Here is a 26,454-nt window from a genome sequence, read left to right on the forward strand (position 1 = left end):
AGTTTGATATACCCTACCAAAAATATTTTAAACATATTTGTACTTTGCCACAGTCCTTTAAATGCTCTACCCCTTTTGTCAACATAATATGTTCGATTTCATGAAATGTCTTTAGTTTTTAAATATTTCGATTCAAAAACAAAAAGGAGATTTTTATTCATTATACATTTGTTTTTATGTATTTTAGTTATTAATGTTTTTACTTTAGCCGATAACGACTCAAACATTTACACACACTGAAACGTTCAGTCTAACAATAGTTTAATGTACCCTAAAATTGTTTTTATTTACGGGGCGACATGGTGACATAGTGGGTCAGTTGGCATTTCGGTGTAGAGTTTGCATGTTCTCCCCGTGTTCACGTGGGTTTCCTCTGGGTGCTCTGTTTTTTTCACCCAGTCCGTCTGTCCAATTGGACGTCAGTCCAATGACGTGTTGTAGGTGAACTGGGTAAGCTAAATTGGTGTGATTGAGTGTTTCCCAGTGATGGGTTGCAGGTGGAAGGCCATCAGCTGAGTAAAACGTGCTGGATAAGTAAAAAGAAAATGATGTTTTTATTAACATATTTGCCATAGTCCTTTAAATGCTTTGACGATTTTGTCAACAAAAAATGTTTTTTTAGCATTTAAAAACGTATTTGTTATTAAGCGACAATGAGAATCAGCATGTTGCTAATTGTTTGCATAAATATGTCACACTAAAGCACAATGAAAGATTGTTTCCCCCAAATGTTGACATTTTATTTTACAAAAGTTTTTAAAACATTAATGTAGGCGCTTTTGTTTATAGAATTACGTCAAATTTCATTAGATTTAGATGCTAAATACTACATAACTTTCATAAGATATGAGCCTAAATGACCACAAGACCAACGTTTGTGATCTACGCAAGTCATATAAGCTTTGCGCTAATTTCATGCACGCCCCGCCCCAAGAGTGACGTGAAATGGAAACGTACTCCCTTGAACCCGCATCTACGCAGTCATTTCCAAACACGCGGCGAGAAGCGCAAGAGAAGCCCGCAGACAGCTTTCTCTCACACACATACATACACACCAAAGACTTTTACGTTCACAAACACAGCTTTAGAATACACAATGACAGAAGAAAACATTTCTATAGAAGATGTAAAGGCGTCAAATGGCGAAGCGCACCTGGACGTTCCGCCGCACGCCAACGGCTTGAGTGAGCACCGGAGGAGCGAGCCGGAGAGCACCGCGCAGAAAGTGAAGCGCTTCGTCCTGGCCAATCTGTTGGTCATCCTCACTGTGTCCGCGGTCATTGTCGGCGTACTGATCGGCCTCGGGGTGCGAAACGCCGGGTTGAGCCGCACGCAGATTATCTACTTCGGCTTCCCCGGAGAGCTGCTCATCCGCCTGCTTAAAATGATCATCATCCCTCTGGTGGTCTGCAGTCTGGTGTCCGGCGCGGCCAGCATTGACCCTAAAGCCCTGGGCAAGCTGGGCGGCTGGGCGATGCTCTTCTTTCTGGTGACCACTCTGATCGCCTCTGCCATCGGCGTTATTATGGCGTTCATCATTCACCCTGGCTCCAGCGATGGCAAGATGTCCCAGCTCAACGCGCAGGACGACAGCTCGGTTCCCGAAGCCAAAGATGTCATCGATTCATTTCTAGACCTGATAAGGTGAGTCGGTAACGCGGTGTTGACGTAAAATGTACTTTTAAGTTACACGTGTTTTTTGTACTATACTTTCGGGCTTTTGTTTCGGAGTTAGTCACACGACGTTTATAACCAGTTTTTTGTTTGTTTTTGGAGTAACAATTTGAGCATTGTTACATACATTGTATTTCATACTTCGTTACCATGTGGCAGTGGAATGTCACTGAAAGAGCTGTTTCAAAGAACCGACTCACGGAAATGATTCAATGATTTACCTAACAGGAAGAGGAAAGAATATATTTACTCACGCACGTCACCAAACAAGAAATAGTAAGTTAGATACAAAAATAGCTTTATGTAACTACAATCAAAAAGTTCTTCCGAAAAATTACAAATGTCTACATGAACTGAATCGCAGCTGTCACCGACGTTACGTATATTCTCAGACATTGTTGTTTAAAAACTATCTTGAGTATGGCATGTTTATAATCACTTATTTAATCACTTTCTTTTCATTAAAGTCACTCATTGTTTTTTATTGGTTGTAAATCCCTAAACGAGCATTGTTTTGACCATTTTTTTATAGCATGAGCCGCGTGACGTCAGTTGACATGTGCTGTAAACGGGCTCTTGAGTTGCATCAGATGCGCGCTCGCGTTGGCGCGTTTAATCCCCCTCTGAAGAGGATGCATACTTATGATCAGCGAAAATTCATCTGTCATTAATAGTTTCCTTCTCTGGTTGGTACTTTCCTCAGCTAGAGGAAGTAAATACCGTGGTTGTTTTAGGGTATATTTCGAATTGGGGCACTAATAATTATTCTAAGTTAGTTGGACACGCCGATGAAGGCAGTTGTTTATTCTTAGAACTGAGGCGAGCGTCGTTTGCGTTCCTCAAGAAAACCTTAGGCAGACCGACTGTGGGTGGGTTTTGGGGTTTGGCTCTGTTGTCATGTAAACAGGTCAAATTTCATCGTGTTTTTTACAGAAGACCCGAAGAGAACATTCTGTTCCTTTTCATTCGAAAACAACAACAACTAAATACATTTTGTCAGAGGATTGTTTTGCCACTGTTTAAGAGTAGCAGGCTAATATGACTGTATACCGACTATAAATATTTACACTGACACAAATTAGGGTGACCTGACCCAAGGGAAATGTCACTCAGCTGACAGACGGAAAAAACACAAAATGAGCTACATACTACTTTTACAGATAATTATTTAGTTTGTTACTTCATGTTTGTCCCATGTTAAAGCAATACACCTCATCCACTTTTTGACGTAGAAATCATTCACTTTTTTCACAACACTTTCCTCTTAATCTTAGCTATTTATTATGAATTTCAGTTTCAAGACTGGTCCTAAAATTTTTTTTGCATAATTATAGAAGCGTTAGTTTGCGAACAGATGTCCATTCATTGTCATGTGATCAAACAAGCTAAACAGTCAAAGCCTGATACAATAACAATTTATTGTGCAACAGTAAAAAAAGTAATAGACCCTAACAGTCTCCCTGATGGTAGATCTGTTTTAGTTTAGATTTATTTGTCATTTGATAGTTCAGTTTCGCCAAAAGTAATCAGAATTCATAAATCATTATATTTTGATATATATATATATATATATATATATATATATATATATATATATATATATATATATATACATATACATATTTACATTTACATTTAGTCATTTAGCAGACGCTTTTATCCAAAGCGACTTACAAATGAGGATAATATACATATATATATACTGTACAAAGCTATGCAAATGGTTTATGCTCTTAAAAACTTAATATATATCAAAATCATTAATGCATTAGATCAGTTAATTTGTTTGCATATGATTTTGGAGGGCTCATACGTTTTTTGATAAAAAAAAAAATACTTCAACTTTTAAGAAACAAAAAAGGCTTAATGCAATGTTATTTTTAAATCAGGTTTACTTTTATATTCTTTAATGAAAGGGGTTTAGTTTTTTTAAATTATTATTGCAAATAATATAATAGTATTTGATGCAAAGTTAATGATAAATGAATATATTACTACTTCTGTTATTATATCATTATATATTTTATGATTATTGATTATAATAAAAGTAACAAACCTGAAATGGAAAAAAGTCACAAAGCTGTTTAACATGTCATTCCATTTGTAAGAATAATAATAATAAACAGTATGATGATGACGGTATTAAATGCTTAAATCAGATGATTAAATACACTACAAATAAGTTTAAAAATGCATGTAAAAAATCTGATCATCAATGCAAATAATCTAAATGGCTTTGTACATTATTATTATTTTTTAAATAAGCAAACTTTTTTTATTGCAATTTAACAAAACAGCAAACCCAAACTTGCACACTAAACGTGGACTTGGCATCTCTCCCATTCCACTTGTATTGACCGTTTTTCGAGTCAAAGATAGAATCCCAATTTAAAACCAAGCTGAAAAATTTTCTCTTTTGTGTCTCCAGTGGAAGTCAATGAGGCGGCATGTGCTGTCCACACAAGGGCAGCTCTGTAATGCTCAGACACAGTCATGCACAATAGAAGCAGGGTTAATTAGGCAGCTGATGTGGCTTGTGCCATTTATCAAAGGGGCTTCTCCCTTGGAGGTTTTCCATGTCATACAGTTACAAAGACCACCACGGCGCTCTATTAATTTCACACTCTTAAGCTCTGCGCTCACTCAGCTGGACCGTGTTTCAATAGTCTACACCCATTAGGTTCTGGCATGTGTAGTATAGATCTCTTGGCTTGGCACATCTTTTTTTTAAACTCTCGTTTAGTTTTTTCTTTTCCTGAAGGATAATTTTGTTTTATCTGTAGTTGTATTGTCTTATCAGGTTGGAGTCTGATAAAACACAGACATGTTGTGAAACAAGCTCTCATACCTTTGTGTTACGCAAATAAAAATATAATGTTTATCGTAAATCTAATGTCTTGTTGTTGGGAACTAATCTGAGCTTCCTTTTCTGAAATATTTTGAAGAATGTCCAAGCTTTTTTTTTATTATTTATTCAAAGTGACCATGGGATGTTTATATCATCATTAAAATAGGACGAAAAATGACCAACATGGTGACCAAAAATTGTAACGAGTTGGTTACTAGTTACTAGTTAGAAGAGTGTTTCCTAGTGATGGGTTGCAGCAGAAAGGACACATGTTGGATAAGTTGGCAGTTTATTCTGCTGTGGCAACCTCTGATTATTAAAGGCACTAAGCTGAGAAGAAAATAAATGAATGCATTTTGTTACTTTTCCAAAGAAAAATTTTAATGCTAGCATTAATGCCCTTAAATTGTCACTTTAGTGCTTCATGGAAAATACACTGTTGATCAACTTCACAGTTTAAAATAAAAAGATAAACTTGTATAAAAAGTAAGTTTTTAAAGACTAATTTATTTAAGTCAGACCAGCAGCACAAAATAAAAATGTCACAAGGATAAACCAGCTGAGTAAAATATTCGAAAAATTAAAGTTGTTTCAGCGTCATAAAAGTTGCCGTTTTTATCCTTTAAACACATTCCTTCACAGCTTGAGTATGAAAATAGCAACAATATATAACAATCACAAAACCATTATGAATAAATGAAAATAATCTGAATTATCATTCAGAATCAATTTAGTGAAGCTCAGTACCAAAAAAAAACAGCTATTATAGACAATCTTAAATTTTATGCATTTTAAACTAAACAAGAACACACAACCACAATGTGATATGTTAACAACTTAAAACTTAACAACTTAACTGGAAAGTAATCTGTGTATATTCAAAGCAAAATCCGCTGTTGTGTAACAGCTATAAAAATATGTAAAACAATAAAAAATAAATCACAGCATTTTTTTCTGTGCAATACGACACTATAAATAATAATACAACACTATTAAATAACGTGTTCTGAAATATAACTTGAACATATCAGTTTTGTTAAACGGATAACAAATGTGGGATTATTTATTTGAAACAACCATAGTAGTATTAGAAATAGTAACGTTAATAGTCTCTCACGCGGATGCACACTAGGCCTACAACATGAGCAGACTATCGCTCTCGCACGCGTACGTGGCCTCTTTCGTGCACACCCAGTGTCTCTGCTTTCACTTTACTTTTGTCCAGTCTCGTACCACGATGCATCTTCTTTTTGTAGTTGGCATCCACCAATCCTACAGTGCATCGCTGCTGTAAACAGGATATAGGCTAGAATGCATGCAGGCAAAATGAATTAATTTACCAAGTAATAGACAAGCGCATAATATTGTAACAATAACACTACGTTTAAAAAGTAATGATACGGTATTATTTACTGTCAAAAGTAGTGCTGTTTTAGTAGCACATTACTAGTAACACCTTATTGCTCAACACAGGTGACCAACACGTCTTATTTAAAATGTACAGAAATTTGCAGAACTAACTGAATTTAAATGGATATGTCCCCAAACATCTAAATTATTTTATGATCTACCCACCATTTACTTGTTTGAGTTTCCTTCGTCTGATTGAACACAAATTAAGAGATTTTGAAGAAAGTTAGAAACTTGTAGTCATTGGCTTAGTAGTTTACAGTACTAGTACCAGTATACAGCATTGTTCAAAATATCTTCATTTGTGATCAACAGAATAAATTCAAAGCTTTTAGATCCACTTGAGGGTGAGTAAATAAGTACATTTTATTTTATTTTGTTAATTAGCTATACTATAAGACAGGGGTGTTTAAACTCCTGGAGAATTTAGTTCTAAACCTAATTAAAGACTACTGAAACGCCCCTGCCATAAGATATTAAAATTCAGGAATGGAAAACAGCAGCTTGTACATTTTTCTGAAGTTCTCTTTTTGCATTCTACTGTCAAAAGCAGGTCAGTTATATTTGGAATGACACTTAAATTGATTCACACTGATTATATCTAAATTCTTCCTGTACTTAATTTGTTTGCTTTTTTGAACCTGAAAATCACCTTCTGTTTCCCCAGCATAGCCTTTTTTGTGTGTGTACACTTTGAGATTTATTTTAGATGGGGCAAAGTCAGGGCATGGTCACATTTGTGCGTTAATCGTTACTTTTAATATGTCAACAAACGTCAGACTTTAGCTAAATCTTTGACGAAAGTTACAGAAGGTGTGTGTAATGCCACGTTTTATTGACATCCTGTTCGACGTGTCACACTATTTACACGTCTACACCAAAAACAAGAATGTCCATGACATCTTACATGCCATACTTGCTTTGTGCTGAGTCATCAAATTGTCAGCGTTTGTCGCTTTACCATATCAACAGCTGTAAATGGTTTCAAAAAGTGCTCGGCCCTCTGTAATTCTATAGGAAACATTGTGAGAACATCAGAGCATCATTAGTCAAGTATTTCAGTGGCGTAAACCGGTTTTACTGGTTTTGTAATGCTGTTTTCTCTGCGTTTGGATTTCATTGAGGAAATTTCAATTCTTTCCATTTAGACAAAGGAAATTTGGGGTGTTCACAACCCCCTGCTATAGGCACTTGGCAGTGATTGCTCTCTGGGAAAAAGCCTGTTGCACAGCACAACAATTTTTCAGCTAGTTTTCTCTCAGTTTTCCAGTCTCATCTTGCTTCGGCTACTAAGTTATGATATACTGTCCTCCATAGATCTTCAAGGCTTCTTTAGGCGTCAAAAGGTATAATTGCTGCCCATAGGGACCTTTCCATCAACCCACAATTTCCAGACCCATACAGAATCTTGTCTGTATTTTTTTTTACTCTTTTAATTAGTTGTTTTTGTAAATTCTATTCACACACAGATGTTTTACACAGAAACACAGTTGTTTCTCTTGAACATACAATGTTAGCATGCATCATACCAGGGATTATATTTCCTTCTCATTTGAACACTTCTTTTTTATCAAATGTACAGCATATTAGGGTCAGGGATGCAGGAATATCCCTGAATAAATGTCTTGTTTTTATTATTAATCCTCATCTCTAGGCAGGTCCTAGTGCTCGTCTAGTTCATCTCCCATTGTGGGCAATAGGTTATGGGGGTAACGTGTGGAATTGGGATTAGTAGAGGCATATAATCTGACTAAATTCTCCAAGTTATTTCCACATGAGACACCTCGTGAGAGCAGGCCTCTCAGGGATTGCTTGATCTGGACTTTTTATTATTAATTTGAGAGGGGTAGAATTGGATCTTTGTTCTCTCACCACCTTGTGGCTAATGCCCAAGATATAATTTGGTTTTGATGTGAAAGCTCAGTGTATATATGCAGCTAGATGCACAGCCTTTTTAATTATACTTCATTTGATACTGTGTCAACATGTATTTGTTTGCAAGAACGTTAGAATGTGATTTTTGACTGCTAGGTTTTTGTTTTGGACAAGAAATTTATCAGAATAGACGCTTTTCCCGACCCACGAATGACAGACAAAAAAACAGAAAAAAATAATTTAATAAATATAATATAATAATAATATAATAAAAAAAATAATTGACATTGCACCTAGCAGCACTTATACCATTATAGTTACAATTTCTCTTTTTGAAGGCCATTCATTAAAGGTTCAGGACACCCTGAAGAACTTTTTTTTATATTAACAGATGTGTGTGTGTTGAGCATCAGTTAAGACAATGTTAGCACCTGTCACCTTTAATTGTGGGGAAAACTGGATAATTTTGAGCTTTTGTCAGCTAATTTTAGCTTCCGGGTTTAAAATGATTTTTGGGGCGGGATCAAAATCGGCGACGTAGCGCAGTACTGCAAGTGCAATGATGACGCGTCGGTTTCTCATTATTATTCATAGCGGAGTTTTCTTATCCTTTGAGAAGAGCCGGCTGCTTAATTATTCATGAGAGCACGTGCTTTCCGAAGGCAAGGCAGACCTGCCAGTTTCAAGCAAGCTGTGAGACACGGACCCACGGCACGAAGTAGCCGTTCATGAAGGCTCGTATGTGTTTGTTTCCATGATCCACGGGGTTTGTTGCATGTTTTTTTCCCGCGATCTTGTCAGGGCCAATCATACAGCAAAGCTGTGTGTGTGCTGCAAGCATTTTTGTCGGGAGAGCAGTACGAGAATTGAAGAATGGCGGACGTTGATTTATCAGAAGTTCATTCACATTCAGACACATCGCTGTGCTGCTGTGTTTGCCTAAATCCTCTATATTACCAGCAGGGCTAATGGTTAAAATAGGAGACCTGCTGCACTGAGTCTGCATTCAGATCTATAATTTAGACCCGGGGATTGAGGGAGAATCCTCATTTATAGTGGCCCTTTTAAAAAAAGATCTGCATTCCTATTGGTCAAGGTAACAGATTTGACTGAAACAGTTCCAGACATGGTGTTAAATTTGTATTGACACGCTGTAGGAAATAAAACTCCATATTCTGGCCTCTCGATTCCCATTGTTGTGCATTAATCACTTTCTATGTTCTATGTTAAGAAAATGGAGGTCATCATAGACCCCAGGTCAGTGAGCGATAGTAGCTCTGTTGTGGTTCATGATAAAGAAATTAAGCAGGTTGATTCATAAATATTTAGCGGTGAAAATTGATTGTGAACTTAATTGGCACTTTCAGGTGTCAAGTCTTTGTGTAAGAATTCATCAGAGATTACACATTTTATAGACTAAGATTATTCGGAGTGAGTAGCAGCAAAATGCAGACTTTTTATAAAGCAACAATAGAGTCTATCTTAAGATATAGGATTATTGTTTGGTTAGGGAATCTGACAGTAAAAATGAAAACCCAAGTAAATAACCTGATAATCGTGGCAGGAAAATCATGGGAATTAAGTCACTTGGTTGTGCACAATCCAACAAGCTTTTATCTAATTCTTCACATGTGCTGTCTTTGGAGTATGAGGTGATGAATTCTGGCAGAAGATACAGGATCCTGTTATGCAAGTACAATAGATATAAACATTCTTTAGTTCCTTTTTCAATTAAGTTGATCAATGAGCAAGTAGGGAAGGATGGTCAAAGATTAAGATAACGGGATTGGTTGGCGCAACAGAGGGCAGTGGGGCACATTGTATTTTATTTTTTATATACATATTTTTTAAATTACTGATTTTATGGAATCGTATTTATATTAGGAGTTATTTTAAGATTAGATTTTAATGTGTGTGTATGTTACATGTTGTTTGTTGGTGTCTATGTACAGCAGAACCTTTTTTCTAATACAAATTCTACGGGAGACAATAAATTTTGCCTTGACCTTGAAGACCCTTTGTCTAATTGACTGTGGCAAAATTGGCCAAAGTTGTGTCTGACCTTGGTGTAAGTGCTTGTCGAAATAAATATCTGTTGTGGAGTCTCATCTAGGCGACGCAGTGGCACAGAAGGTAGTACTGTCGCTTCACAGCAAGGAGGTCGCTGGTTCGAGCCTCAGCGTTTTTGTGTGGAATTTGCATGTTCTCCCTGCGTTGGCTAAATTGTTCGTTGTGTGTGTGTGTGTGTGTGTGTGTGTGTGTGTGTGTGTGTGTGTGTGTGTGAGTGTGTTTGGATGTTTCCCAGAGATAGGTTGCGGCTGGAAGGGCATCCTCTGCATAAAAACGTGCTGGATACTAGATAACGTGGTGGTTCTTTCTGCTGTGGTGACCCGGTATTAATAAAAATACATAGAGAAAAAAAACGTAGGGTCACCAACCCTGTTCCTGTAGAGCTACCTTCCTGCCAAATTCAGCTCCAATACTAGTCGAACACACCTGAACCAATTAATTAGGACCTGAAGCAGCACTTGATAATTACAAACAGGTGCGTTTGGTCAGGGTTGCAACTGAAATCTGCATTAGCATATATGGTTGTGACAGACAAAGGAGACTTTTAAAAACATGCAGTGTTGGTGGTTCTCCAGGAACACCCCATGAGAATAAGTAGTGTTACAGGCAGGCATTTGGACCTGGGAAGGCTGTTAGTTGGCTGTAGTGCTACACAACTGAATGCTACATTTACTGAGGAATATTGTACATGAAGCTATTCTGTACTCACATTTGCAGTTTGAAGTAATCCACAATCGTTAATCTGAATCATAGGTAAAATTTCTCATCAGATTGCTGACCTGATTTAAGTAGGAGCTAACCATTCTGCGCTTCCTTTAGTCTCTTGAACGATTCTGGCAAAAATTGGAATTACGATTTTTTTTTTTTGCTTAAAATCAAGATCACGATTTTCTCAAGATTCTGTAAATGTAAAATAAAAGTTAATAGGATAAGCCTATTATTGTTTATTCTCTCACCTATTTCAAAATGGTAACAATAATAATATTAGGCCCATGTGTAGGTCTGTTGCTTAAAATGCTAAATTTTGTATAGTCATTATGGTGGACTTGAACAGACTTTCGATATGTCCTGTTTGTTAATTCACAGTAAAATGATGACATCAGAATATAACTATTCATAAAGTTGATTTGTTATATTTAAGACATGTGCTTGTCATCTGTTATTGACAACATCACTAGACCATTTGTTTTCACAGGTAAAATGAGATATTTGTCATTATCAGATTCCTTCTTGCATTATATTCAACATTATATATAGGCTAGGGTTGTTATACTGACACAGTAAACATTTATTTTCATGCACAACACTGTGTTCGCTATGAAAGAAAAAACATCAAATGCTTGTCGAAATCATAACTCTAAAATGCGATGTGGTCATTCAAATGATGTGCGCACAAGTTTCACTTTCACTTCTGAGTGCGGCTCATGGATGCTGTCACTATGAGGAAAAAACACATACAAGCAAATCAAACCTCCCGCACGGCCCTCAAACGATCTCTGTGCAACAAACTGAACGTTATTTACAACTTCATTATCTGTTATTCACAGCCTATACAGGTCCACTAAAGTGTTCACTTAAGTAGGCGACATGCTTGCATGTGCGCGTTCTCGGAAGTAAATAAACAGTGCTTCAGCTCACTTGTGATTTTGTGGCCATGAATACATCATTACATGAAGACAGAAATAACATTTTTGGGTGAAATATATCTTATAAATATAGTAAGTGACACTTTTAACGCCATTAAAAGGTGTTCAAGTTCCTGTGAATACTTGTGCGACTGCCTTACTTCTCTCCTTACTTTGAAAATATAGTTGGCTGAATCATAGAAAAAGCAGAATTAAGATTGTGTGTAGGGTGTAATTGAGATTGTGATCTTTTTATTAATCATGCAGCCCTACGCTAGAGTTGAGCATGCAAAATACAGCGCTGCATAAAAAGGTGGGATAAAACAAGATGATTAGACATTGGAAAAATAAGCGATTGCTTTATATTTTACATTTCTGTAAAGTGAGTTCTTGTTTTAATCTTCTATTGGTCTCTTACAATCTTGTAATCTAATTTTGCTGGTTATCAATTTAGGCGTGGGCGGGTATATAGTTCTGATGGTATGATAACCTTGAATAAAATACAATGGTTTCTAGTTATTGTGATTCATTCATTTATTCATTTTCTTGTCGGTTTAGTCCCTTTATTAATCCGGGTTCGCCACAGTGGAATGAACCGCCAACGTATCCAGCAAGTTTTTACGCAGCGGATGCCCTTCCGGCCACAACCCATCTCTGGGAATCGTTATTGTGATTACTACTCTAAAATAGGTTCTTTGTAAATGGCTGGTAAAAATACTTTTCCCCCTTTGAACACAATATATTTTATTTTGAGAAACATTTCAAATATTTTTTTACAGTATACATGTCAGGCTAAATAATTCAAATGAATCTTTGACTTCTGCTGTCATCATTAGTTTCGAAAGCACAGATTTCTTTACGTGTTAAAACAGCATCTTTAGATATCTTTTCTGCTGGGAAAAAAAAACTTTATAAAAAAATAGTATATATACCATAGGAATGGTATAACAGAAAAATTTGGAGGTTTTAAAACCTCCTAATACTTTTACAAACTGCGATTGAACCTTGAAAACAGTCATCGTGTCTACACCAATCTTAACTTTGGAATGCAGCAACATAAGATATTTGTCGAACAAGCTTGCATTTTTCAGGCGGTTGCATTCGTATGCATATGAATGGAAGTCTGTGAGGCCAAGTGTGACCATTTACACTTTGTCGTACACCCAGAATAACAAAAACCCTGACATGGTTGACCATTTATTTTGCAGAAACCCTACTGTGATGCAATTGTTTAATTCATTGGCATCTGGATTGAAAGTCAAAGACCTGAAACTTCTCTCTTTGTTCTTTCAGAAACATCTTCCCATCTAACTTGGTTGCAGCTGCTTTTCAGTCGGTGAGTTTAACAAGCTTTAGTTTAACATGAAAAAACAACTTTTATGTGTTGTGGTTTGTTTGATTCTGAACGTTTCTTCTTCTTCTTCTTCACAGTATGCCACTGGTTACAAGTTTGTCAAAAATGATACCAACTCTAGCGTCTTATTGGAAAAGGTAAATTCTTTTAGTCTTAATACAGTAGTTAAAATAATAGAAATATGTCTTGTATTTAAAATATAATGTTTGTGCAACTTTTTTTAATGTAAGAAACATTAGAAAACTTTATAATAAAAGTATTCATGTACGTATGTACAGTGCAGGGTTTACACAGGTTCTTATAGTCTATAATTTGAAAATAGAAATTTAAGGCCATAAAGTCTTAAATTCGCTGTTCTAGGTCTTAAATATTTTTGCACAGGTCTTATTTTTCCAATTTCCATGTAACACTACATCTAATGCTCATTTAAATTCTTTTTTGTTGTTGCTAGGTTTTCGTGATGTTGTAGTTCTTTATTTCACTAGTCCAATTGTAATTTGCGGTATTGCAACTACAAAAAATGTCAACTTGCAATAGTCAATCTCAGTGCGCGCGGAGAATATGAAGTCATCGCTGTGTTTGCGTAGGTTCGCTGTGGGTGCGCACCACATGATTTTAGCTGGTGGAGTATGGCAATATTTCACTGACAAATGTCATAATGGCAGTATTACAAGTCGGGAGGGTATTCATGGAATACTACAGAGCGAATTCCTGGACAAAACCTCTCGTGTGCACGCAAAACACTGGCAGCTCACATGTAAATGGTCTGGTCTAGCTCCATCGATGCGGACTCACAAAATTTGTGTTTCCTTCTTTTTTCGTGCTTTTGCTCTCCAGAGATGCTTCAGCATATTGTAGTATTAAGAATAGTAAACTGATAAAATTAAATACAGTGTAGTTTTACTACAGTAAAGTGTGGCGAACTGTAGTATAATATACCATATATTGTAAAAAAAAAAAAACTACAGCACTGGGTAATTTGTTTATAATACACTTGTTGTGTTACCATAGCAACTATCGTATTACGACAACAGATTAATTGAAGTACTTTACTGCACTTTTCAAAACACTGTACAGCAGAGACTAGTTCACTTTATTTTAGTTAATAGTACTGTAGGCTATAATACCTTTTTAGGTTTTCGTCTATTTTCTATCACAGTTACATTTCTGCTTGCATTAGTTATATTTAAAATTTTATTTTATTATTATTATTATGGTGCACCTTTCGGATGTTTAATAAATGTTTTTAAAATAAAACTATTCTATGTGTGTTTTTTAGTGTTTGAAACTGGAAATATCTCATCATATATCGCCAAAATGTTATGGTTTATTAGATTAAAAATGTAATATGTAAATCTATTTCAGTATTTTGATTATTGGTAATAAATAGTGTACTGATATAAATCATATCAAAAAGCTTGAAAGGAAGAGGGAAAAGTGTACTGAGAACAATCAAGATAATTTGTGCGGGAAAGTGCATATTTGAGAGTGAGAAATGGGCTCAGGAATGGGCTCTTGACTTATAATACTACGCTCACAACATTTATCAGTGGAATAATGCTGTAGCGAAGCTAATGGAATTTTTTGACACTCTGGTGAACAGTTTGCTCGGCGTCGCATTTGATTTGTGTTGAATAAGATACAGTTTTAGGAAACTTTGTCTGAAACGGGTAAGTCTGTACTGACATCTTTGTGATCCGTCCATGCGTGATCATAGGGAGAACCAGATGACCAATAATTCTTGGCTAGAAATTGCAACAGCCATGGGATAGGGGGAAGGTTTTTGTAAAAGTTTGAAAAACCTAAGAGATGAGTTTGTTAAAACAAAAAAAATAATAATTAAATAAAAAATAAAAAAATAAATAAGATGCCCCCAAAAACATCTTCAATGATATTAGTGACTGTTTTTATTCATCTGATTTTACTGTCTTTTTCTTTTGACCCTCCCCTTTCATGTAAAAAAAAAATATCTCAATGGTGAACGCGTCAAGTATAAAAGCCACGTCTGTTTCGTGAGGTGTGCGATGTGGCCAGGTGAAAGTATAAATCAGCATTAAGATTAATCAGCATTAAGTTTGTTTTTTCTGTAGTTCAATGGTGCATCTAACCTTCTGTACTGTTATAAAGTACAATATAAATACACTTATCTTACCACTAAATTTGTGATTTTTACATTTTCTCTCGCATGTTTTTGACATTGCAATATAGTTCTTAAATTTAATACTTAATGGTTTTAAAAAGGTCTTAAAGTTTTACATTTGACATTATGATATCTGCAGAAACCCTGACAGTGTATATCTTTTTGAATTAAATAAAAAATGTAAATCTTAGTGGTTTGATAGAGTTTTGTAAATTATGGATTTGCATTTTAGGTTCCAGTCGGTACAGATGTGGATGGCATGAACATTCTGGGTCTTATTGTGTTTGCCATGGCCTTTGGTGTGGCTTTGAGGAAGCTTGGAGAGGAAGGAGTGATCCTTATGAAGTTCTTCAACTCTTTCAATGAGGCCACCATGGTGCTGGTCTCCTGGATCATGTGGTAAGGAAACATGATGTACTTTTTATTGATTTTGCTCCAGATTTGATTGTATTTTGAAGCCCTATCCATTAATCTCTTTGCTTTTTATCACACCATATCATCATTTCTACAGGTATGCACCTCTGGGTATTATGTTCTTGGTTGCTGCCAAGATTGTGGAAATGGAGGATGTTAGCTTGCTGTTCACCAGCTTGGGGAAGTACATCGCCTGCTGTGTCATTGGTCATGCCATCCACGGGCTCCTCGTCCTTCCTCTCATTTACTTCATAATTACACGGAAGAACCCCTACACTTTCTTGCTGGGATTGGTCACTGCTTTGGCTACTGCATTCGGAACCTCCTCCAGGTAAATGAACAACTGCTGTTTCAATAAATAAAGGTTCCTTTTTCACATTCGCACTTCCATGAATTGGTAAACTGCAAAGAGAGATTCTTAAGAGTATTCATTTTCAAGGTAAATCTATCTGTTTTAGGTTTGCATAATACTGGGAAAATATTCTGTATTGTTGAGCATCGTGATAGCGCTAATAATTATGATGTAACATTTCCCTAGAAAAATTGTATTTCTTTATTAGTTTTTAGATCATTTAAGTATATTAAAAATAAACAGGTAAAGGTTTTTTCCAATCTTATTCATTCTAATTCTGACTACAAAACTTTGTCAAGGGGCAACGCAGTAGTTAGTGCTGTCGTCTCACAGCAAGAAGGTTGCTGGTTCGAACCTCGGCTCAGTTGGCGTTCTGTGTGGAGTTTGCATGTTCTCCCTGCGTGCACGTGGGTTTCCTCTGGGTGCTCTGGTTTCCCCCACTGTCCAAAGACATGTGGTACAGATGAATTGGGTAGGCTAAATTGTCCAGTGTGTGTGTGTGTGTGTGTTTCCCAGAGATGGGTTGCGGCTGGAAGGGCATCCGCTGCGTAAAAACGTGTTGGATAAGTTGGCGGTTCATTCCGCTGTGGCGACCCTGGATTAATAAAGGAACTAAGCCGACAAGAAAATGAATGAAACTTTGTCAAGGTACAAACATTTAGTCTTTAAAACACCAATAAATAAATAAAAACCTCAGGAGATATTTTTGAATCTGATTGGCTGTTATTTTTCTCTCTTCTCTACTCTAGCCATTGGTATTTATTTTCAACTGTGGGTTCATCTTTGGGTCTCTCCAGCCAATAGCAGAACAGCAATTTATGGGGAGGTGGATATTATAATATAAATATTAGTGCTGTCAATCGATTAAAAGAAATTAACTAATTAATCGCACCTTTTTTTTTAATTATTCATGATTAATCGCATTTAAAATACTGAAACTTGTAATTTTGGCTATTCAAATGTAAAATTAATGTAAACGCAAGACAAAAACTATTTAAATTCAAAATATAATTGTTTATTAGAATTAAAATTCAAAATATAAATGTTTAATAGAATTTTTGTTTAACTTGTAACACAGATTTCTTCATGTAAACAACATACCCACAATAAACCATCAAGATCCTGGCTTGACAGCCATATTTATTAAAGAAATTAAAACACAGGCATGTTAATCACATTTAAATTTCAAAACAATCAATGCCAATAAAGAAAACATTGATTTCCATGTTGGATTCTAAGTGGACTGCAAAAAAAAAGCCAAAATACAGGAATTGCAGATATGGAAAATGAAAAAATATAATAATAAGCTATAGAATACAAACTGTTGCACTCATTGTAAAGTTTTATTGCTGTGAGTTGAGAACATTAATTATAGAGTAGAAACAATTTTGCTTAATCCTTCTTTACATTCATCCAGTTGCTAAGACTAGGAGTGTCCCGCAAGTGCACAGAGACTCCCAAATGCCCGCAAATGAATGATAATTTCTCGCAAACCGGTCGTTAAATACATTGCACACCCCTCTTCCCCGCATCCCTCCTAGCTCTTCAGGTAGCCTATGTCGTGCACAACTCACCCCCACCGTCCTTCAGGTACGTCTCACGCGCACACGCCTCTTTCTGTTCGCCATGCGGTATCAACAACAGAAGTCGAAAGTAAAAAATGAAACACCCGAAATTGCATGAAACTTTGGAGAGCCTGGTGATGCGACTAATTGTTTTATACTGAAACTTGCCTTCAAAAAGTGCTTTCTTGGTCTTATCCACATTTCTTGCATGTTAAACACACGTCCACCACAGCAGGAAGTAAAAAAAAATCTGCAACTGTGTTAATTGCATAAATTTTTTTTACGTGTTAATTATTTAAAATTAATCGCATGCGTTAACGCACTAATTTTGACAGCGCTAATGAATATAGATAGTAAGGCCCTTATATGATTGGGCAAATGTAGATAAGCAATGCATACATTAAATGTAATTCCTCACATGTCTGCAATACTTTTATTACATATACCATTATCGTGATAACGATAATTTTGCGATCTTTTGAGCAGCCATAGTTTATAAATGTACATCTTTTTTCATTTCAGTTATGAAGTATATTATTGGGTTACTTAATACAGTCAAAGTGATACTATATGCAATGTTGTATTCTGATTACAATATTGGTGTGATATTACTTTTCTCTGGAAAAATGCTAGTTTTATCAGCAATTTAAAAAATCCATTAGTATGTAATGATAGTACTAAAATAAATGTGTAATAGATGTCAAGGTCCACACATTTAGATTTTAAAATACTTTGAATGACTAAATTACTCAAAGCAGACATTCATATTCTTACTGGCTGTTGTTATTTTCATTGCTTCTCTTTACTGCCACAATTAGTATTTATTTTCAGCTCTCTGCTCTGTGGCACTCCGTTCACTGTTGGGACCAGTTAAGCCAATAGCGTAATTGCACCAACTAGGGAGGAGGGTATAAAAATAGTAAGGTCCCTTCTGATTGGTCAGATTTGGGTAAACAACCTATACATGCAGCACACAAATAACATTTTATAAACAATCCCGTGCAAATGTCAACAATGCCATGAAAAATGTTTTCGCCAAAATAGCAAAACCCTTGGTAAGTTTTTTTTTTTTTTTTTTTTTTGTGTAGGCTTGTATTTTACAGTACTGTAAAAACGTCTTTGGTTAATACAATATAACTGTTTGAAAACATTGACAAAGTCACAAAAGTGGCAATTTCACAACTGTCTAGGGCTGTGATGGTCACCGCGGGGGTCAGTTTCCACTGCGGTTGTCCATTGCCACCGCCGGTAGTATGTGACGTCACGCACTTTAAAAGACAAATTAGATATGTTGCCAAGTATTACATTTCTGTTAGAATATAACATTAGGTGTGATTCAGCAAGTTCAAGTTTAACTTTGAATCTTGTTATAAAACGAAATCTTACCACTGGGTACATTTTGGACCGACTGAGATAGGTGAACCAATTCATTTGGATTAAGCTTTTTGTAGGGTTTGTTTAAAAAAAGTGTTTCTAAAGTGTTTTTAAAAAAAAGTCCAAACACTGAAGAGCAAATCCATTGATGAAACCCTCTTCTGCACGATTGTGAAAAAGGATCTTTGCATTTGCGATACAAGCACACCGTCTAAACGTGTTTTGCTGGAAACATTATAACCCCAATTAGGTCTTCACTTAAACCGGACAAAGTCAACATGTTAGACAAAATTTTTTAAATATGACTAGAAAACAAAAAGTGAAGAGAACCTACGCTGTTTTTTTTTTTTTAATTTCTGACTTATACTGATACTAGTAGGCTTATATTTTTGACCTCTTATAATTATTACTATTTATATATTACTGATTTGTGCCATTTAGGCTATTAGTGAAGTTCTTAATGTAACATTTAATTATTATTATACTGTTTCAAGCAGTTAAAGTTATTTAATATTTAACTACAATATTTGTAAGCTGTATTGTGTTGTTTTATTAGTTGTTCAAAAATATACACGTACATTTATACGGATGTTTTAGTAATCAATATTTAATTAAGCTATAAATTATTCCTTTTTACATAAAATGTAAATTAACTTAGGTAGGCTAATTTATTTGTTGGTGTTATGGGAGGAACATTTTTGCCAGTGAATAATGTTCTCACCACTTAAAAAAAATAAATAGGCAAGATAAACAAAATGACTTGCGGAAAGTATGCAATAATAAATGCAAGCTTTTAATCATTCTTCATAATCTGATTCGTACATGCAATAAACCTAGACTATATTGCGCCGACAAAAACAATCCTTAAAACAAAGTCTAGAGAGAGAAGAGTTATTAATATGCAATTAATATTAATTAGTGATCATAAACACGAATTCCGTTGTATGATAAACGCCTTCACAATGTCATGTCTACAATCTTTTCTGAAGAACAGATAATCCCTGTTATCGCCATCTCCCCAGCCAGGTTTTCATCTGTTTTTTTTTTTCTTCTCGCTACAAACAAATGATCAGCGCCAGACCAGTGGTTTAAGTTATATTTTACACCTTATTTCTTTCCGTTTTATTTCAAAAAACAAATGTTTAAAGTTTTGTATTGCATATTTATTAAAGATTATCATTCAGCCTACCTGCAGCGCATACGAGAGGCTGATGCAGCAAATCCCCTTTACTCATGCACTATACCCATTTCATTTATGACACTGTAAACTTGACTTCGCAGGCTGATCATCTTTAAACTCAAAAGGCATTTCTAAGTGTACTAACCTAAGACTACTGCTGCATAATGGGATGTTTCTTATTACAACTGTTAGCGATGTTAAAATAAAATCAAACATTAAAAAGGCATTTTATCAATTGTATAGCTTAGTTTGAAAAATAATGAATATAATAAATTATATTATTAATTGTAGTGTAGACTACTGTGCAGTGTCCAACAAAATATTTTTATTAGGTTACTCGACCTATCCCCAATATAGACCTATCCCCTAACTAAAAAAAGAATGTGAAAATGACAGGCAGTTGCGTCTCTGCTATAATGTATTTAACGACAAATTTTTTTTGCGTGTTTTTTTGTTTTTCTTTAGAGATCAAGACCACCGCAACACCGGCGGTTGTTGGTGACTTACCACCGCGGTTGTAAAAAATTGCCATGGTCACAGCCCTAGGTGTCACATCTATAGCGAAGATTTTTTTTCTTATAAATGCAAACAATTTAAAATAAAATAGTCAATCAATTTTGTTCCATTGTAAGCCAGCTATTATCTTTTTGATTAGTATTACTTCTTTGGAGTTGTGCATTTGAATTCAAAGAACTTCTACAAAGTTGTATACTATAAATTTAAAGACGTTATTGGTCACAACTATAACACGTTTATTTTTCCTTATTTAAAATGTAAAAAAAAAACTTTTACAGATTGATATTTTTCTGGTCCCATATAAATCTGTGGTTAGTTCTTTTAGTAAATATAAACAGATGTTTCAATATTATGTTAGCACATACTTTGTGTATTTATGTTAAGTTTTTACTGAAAATGCTGGAATTACTCTTATCTCACCTCTCTGCAAAATGGATATTTCAAATACCATTATTGCAGAAATGAGTTGTGATACAACAAAACAAGATGCTGGGTGTGTTCACAGTGTAGTTCATTTGAGAAAGTGTGAATGCTGTTATTTTAATCTCGAGACTGCTCAAAAGATAGATCTCTGTCTACTTCCTTGCACACTATGTTGGGTAACCAAAAATATGATCACAACATGTACCAGAGACAAAAATAGGACATGATGCCACAACATGCAACCTTTAAAAGGACAAAATGATCATGTATAACAGTATTAGCGTTCACATTTGTTGTGTTGTATTGTTGAATGGTAAATTTGTATCTGTGATTTACAGTGCGTTCCACTAATGTTGACGGCCTTGGTAAAAGAGCAAAGAAGGCAATGATAAATGTTTTTATTTACTCTCTTAATCTTTAGCTTAAACTTTAAACAAAAATATGTTAAAAATGGCCTCCATCAGGGTAAAAACTCAAATTCAAGTCAACTACTCTCTGTGCTGTTGGTGTGCCTGAAAAAAGTGTGTGTGTGCTGCAACTTATGTGCACACACACTTGTTGTGTGTCTTCATTTCAAATAACAGTCTTGTATGTGCAAATAGGTTTATACAGCTTCACAAAAAAGTAGGCCGAACATGTATTTCCAATTAGCATTTTTGTTAATACTTTAAACAGCAAATGGTTCAACAACATACACATAGCTCATGTTTATCAAGGGTGCCAATATTAATGAAGAACACCTATAATTGCTTTCGAAGCTTAAATCGCTGTAAATTGACAATTTTGTTATTGTTTTTTTTCTTCCCAGCTCTGCAACATTGCCCCTAATGATGAAGTGTGTTGAGGAAAACAACGGCGTGTCCAAGCACATCAGTCGCTTCATCCTGCCCATAGGTGCAACCGTCAACATGGACGGAGCTGCATGTTTCCAGTGCGTCGCTGCTGTGTTTATCGCTCAGCTGAACGGGATCCCACTGAACTTTGTGCAGGTCATCACTATCCTGTGAGTACACGGACTGTTGTTTACCTTCATACTGCTGCAGTCTGAGGCTTCAGATTGACTTTATCATCATGTGTGTTAGTGTGACTGCGACGGCGTCCAGTGTGGGGGCTGCTGGGATTCCTGCTGGAGGAGTGTTGACGCTGGCCATCATTCTGGAGTCAGTGGGGCTGCCAACCAATGACCTGTCCCTCATCCTGGCTGTGGACTGGCTTGTGTGAGTGTCTGCTTGATGGGTTTGTGTGGTGTGGGGAGGTGGGGAGTAATTATGATGACAAATTAAAATTGAAAAAAAGTAGTACAATTTATTCAAATTAAATGAATAACAAAACAATGTTAATAATAATGAATGCAATTAATTTGAATTAGTATTACAGGTTTTGGCTGGACATATATATTTTACATTTAGTGTTATATTTTGCTAAAATTCTGGACACAAATCTGTAAAATGACATGGGTATGACACGGGTATTACAAGAAGTTGTTGTAATATGAGAACATTGCGGATGTTATTTCTCAAAAAGCTTATTAATGACACAGAATGAGGTTTTTTTTTTTGCAGAAAGTTTTACTGAAAGTTTTTTTTGTGAGGGTTGGTTTTAGAGGTAGGGTGGGATTGGGCAAAGAGATAATACAGTTTGTACGGTATAAAACAATGGAAACCTATGTAATGTCTCCACATTTCACAAATTTCACTCTAATTTCTGATGCACAGCATTTTTTTATTGCAAAAGCATAAAGTATAAAATCAGTGCATAATATATCAAATCAGTGTGAATTCAATGAAATAAACATTGACTTGCTCTAAAATAAAACAAGTAGTTCATTTAGTTTTTACTTACTGAAATATTTACTATAAGAAATACAAAAAATATATTTTTTCTATAGAAAATTACATGGATTGCTAAATAGATATTGTTTTTAATTATTTAATTTTTTCACTTTATGGGATTTTTTTCAGTTTTCCTTTCTGATATTCTGGTTTTGTTGATACTTTTGATACTGGTTGTTTGTTAGTTTTACAATAATAGTCATGTGAAATGTTTCATCTTTAAAGGGCCATGAAACCCCCTCGTTTCAGCAGGATGTTTTCACACCTCTAATTTAGAAAAAGCCAGAAAAGTCGGCGTGTCCAGCTCTGTTTAGGGGGGGGAGTGTCGGAGGAGCAAAAGAGGGATGGTGTTGGAGTGTCGGTTTGACCACACGCTGAGTTTCAGCGTCAAAACACACACACACAGGGGAGAAAGTGACTGTGTTTATATGGACATCTGTAATCGAATTATTTGCCAAATTATTAAATGGTGGACTTTAACTGCAGTTTGGCTCTTTCATTCAGGGAATTCATTCATGCCCCTCGTGACAAACAAGATATTTGATTCGAGGAACTGCTGTAAGCGTGTATTTTTCATGCAATGTTATTATACCGCACAGCGAATGAGAGAAAAAATAAACTCTGCCTTTCTCTGTAACAAAAATGCACTCGGCAGGTAAGCCACATGTGTTATTCCGGTCTCAAAATGCGGTGTAAATCCTACACGACGGTAATATTTTGGTTGTGGTGCTAACATGTTTACACTCGGTGTAATAGTTAGTTCGATACGAATAAACTGAATAAACAAAGACCATTGGTCGCTCACTTACCAAAACTAGAACCGCGTCTTTATTAAGAGGAGACAAGCAGCGAATCCGGATCTCCATTTGCAGAAGAGAAAAGCTCTCGGGTAAACAAGTTATTGTTGTCGCACCGCATCGTGTACACTGTAATCCACACGTAGTCCAGCTGCACTCTCACAGAGAGAAAATAAAAACCAAACTTGACTTCAGCAAATTATGAAAGCAACACTGCACGCTTGTTTTACCAACACAATGTGGCGTCTCTGCCGTCTACACTGTAAAAATAATGAATATTAATGAAGTTGCACAATAGAGCGCGCTAATTGGTTTGAACCAAGCCTTACTCATGCATTAATGCAGCACACTCGGAGACGTAATACGGGACGCCCTGGTACAGACGTCCAGTCTACACGCTGGAATACACGCTAAGATCTCATGGCCGTGACGCAGCTTCAAAAATTAGTTTCAAACCGGAAATACGAATTTGCTCGAAATAACGCAAAAACTACCAATTTTCACTTTTTAGTGAGATATATGTTTCCTAATAGTGTTTATAGCAGTGTGGGACACATATACGACTGTCAACAGCTCAAAAAATGTGTTTTGGTGTTTTGTGACCCTTTAAACTCTGGAATTTATGATTTGTATATTATCTTCTAAAAAGTGTTGTAAAATATGAGTAAATCTTTTAAAATGTAATTGAAAATGTAAAAAAAAAAAAAAAAGCTTTTATTTATCTTTTATCTTAAATTTATCTTTTATTTCTTCATTTAGTGATCGCACATGCACAGTCATCAATGTTGAAGGTGATGCCTATGGAGCAGGTCTTCTCCAGTATTTGATTGATCGCCATCCCAACAAAAACGAGGAGGAGGAGCTGGATAAGATACGAGTAGAAGAGGATGATGCCACTCCCAAACCAGAAATTCGTCCACTCATCGAAAAACAGGGCAACTTTGAACCAGAAGAGGCCGCTGGACCCAAACCTTGTGAAAAAGAGTCCGTCATGTAGACTTTTCTGCAATATTCCAACACACTTTCCTACCAGCTTGATCACACCAAATCAGTCTCTGTCTACACTGAGACCAGGAACAGAGGCAGGCTTAGATCAAGACAAAACAAAGACTACGTCATTTTGACCTTCTTCTATGCCCAGCTCTTCATGAAGAGTCAAAACCTATGCACATTTAGGTGAGGAAATGCTTGAATTATTTATTAGATCCTGGTCAAACATTTTTGGCATTTTTCTTTTTCCTTTTTTTATGTTTGCTTAAGTCCTTTTAAATCCGGCCTTTTAAAATACTGCTATTATCTATGATTTAATTATTATTATTATTATTAATATTATGCATACCCCTAATTATTCTGAATATGCTCCTAAATGAAAACTCAGCTGTTTTAGTGCAAAACATTTTCCTGATATAAGCCAAAGCACATGCAGAAATAATCTTAAATCCTTCCCTTTCTAACACAACACACACATAATATAATGGCGCTCTGAAATACCTCATTCCTGCCGATTCCCTTTAAAACACCTCAGATGCCGGTCACACTAACAAGTGCTGATACTCTAGCTATTAAAAAATGTTGCAGGAAGCCTTGAACTTTGACTGTTAAGAGCTGATTTTTGCCTTCTTCGTCTTTATGCCTACACTAATAAATTTCAGCAATGGTCAAGTTATGTTTGAAGGTTAATGCCGGCACAATAATCTATGGGTCACATGCAGAGAGTACGCCTTGTGTCTCAAAGCTTCAAGGTTGTTTGTCTGAGACTGTGGAAATGGCCTTGAGGCTGCAGGTGAGAAAGCTCACTGTGTGCAGGTCCATGTCTGCACACAAAAAAGGTGGGATATGCTCAAGTTTTGTTCCGTTTTAGATGAATTCCAATGATAAGGAAGTGAATCTAGACGGAAACAGATTTTTGTTTTGTTTTAAAGCTAGCATGAGATTAAGCAGCTTCTCCTTTGTGTGGTGTATGAATGTTTGTTTGAAACACTTTTTTTTTTTCTGTCGAATCTACACTCAAAATAATGATTTTTGATGCTTGTTCAAACTCCTTATTTAAAATGCGCTGAAACACATGTATTTTGGTGTTCAATCCACTTAAATTTATTTTAAAAACAATTAAGTTAACTTAATGGATTTGTGTTGGGACAACATGAAGGTATTGTGGAATCCAGAATTTTTGTTCTACTTTGTTTTCGGTTTTAGAAATTTGTTTTAAAAAAGAAACATTTGCTAATCTTTTTATGGTCAAGTATACAGAAATGAAGTCTAACGTTTTGTGTTTTAATTTTATTAAAAAAAATTTATATTGCAGAAGAGCACAAATATAATATGCCTGCTGTTTTCTGAAGGTAGATATTGTGTAAGAGTAAATAGTTTTAAATGGATAGTTCAACCAAAAATAAATGTTTACTCACTATTTACTCACTTTCCAAACTTGTTCGAGTTTCTTTGTTCTGTTGAACACACACATATTTAGAAAAATTATGAAAACTGTAACCATTAGCCCCTTTCACACATAAAGACCTTTCCAGAAAATTACCAGCATTTTTTTTTCAGAAAAGGATCATGTGTGATTGTTTAAAACAAGCACAGCCTTTTAGAGCTCATTTTTGGTTAATGATGTCAGAATTTACTGGTATTTTACAATAGATGTGTGAATTTGTCTTTTCCGGAAAAATTCCGTAGCCTTCTTGTTTGTACCAGTAAAGTCATTCCAGTAATCTACTAGATATTTACCGGTATCACTGTGTGATGAGTTGCAGCTATTAACTTTAATAGTTGGAAAAGCAAACACTATTAAAGTCAAGGGTTACTAGTTTTAGTAACAAAAGAACTCAAACAGGTTTGGGACAAGTGAAGGGTAAGCAAATGATGATCTGTTTTGGGTAAACTATCCCTTTAAACACCATTTACTGTTGAATATTTAACTGTAACTACTAGTTTGACTGGATTACTTATTCAGCTTTTTTTTAAATGTTATAAAAATGTTTTATAAATGTGTAACCTAAACA

The 26,454-nt window shown here is 35.5% G+C and overlaps 1 protein-coding gene across 1 annotated transcript; it reads left to right on the plus strand.

Annotated features, from left to right (window-relative positions):
• Positions 1–1,078: 1,078 nt before the first annotated feature.
• slc1a5 (solute carrier family 1 member 5) lies at positions 1,079–24,455 on the plus strand. Its single transcript, NM_001190755.1, is given in 8 exon segments — positions 1,079–1,644; positions 12,796–12,838; positions 12,934–12,993; positions 15,229–15,395; positions 15,508–15,741; positions 21,629–21,823; positions 21,903–22,037; positions 24,209–24,455. Coding segments are annotated over 8 exon segments (1,620 nt in total). The 5' UTR covers positions 1,079–1,096; the 3' UTR covers positions 24,447–24,455.
• The last annotated feature ends 1,999 nt before the right edge of the window (positions 24,456–26,454 follow it).

This window comes from Danio rerio, chromosome 15 (assembly GCF_049306965.1).
Source record: "Danio rerio strain Tuebingen ecotype United States chromosome 15, GRCz12tu, whole genome shotgun sequence".
NCBI lineage: Eukaryota > Metazoa > Chordata > Actinopteri > Cypriniformes > Danionidae > Danio > Danio rerio.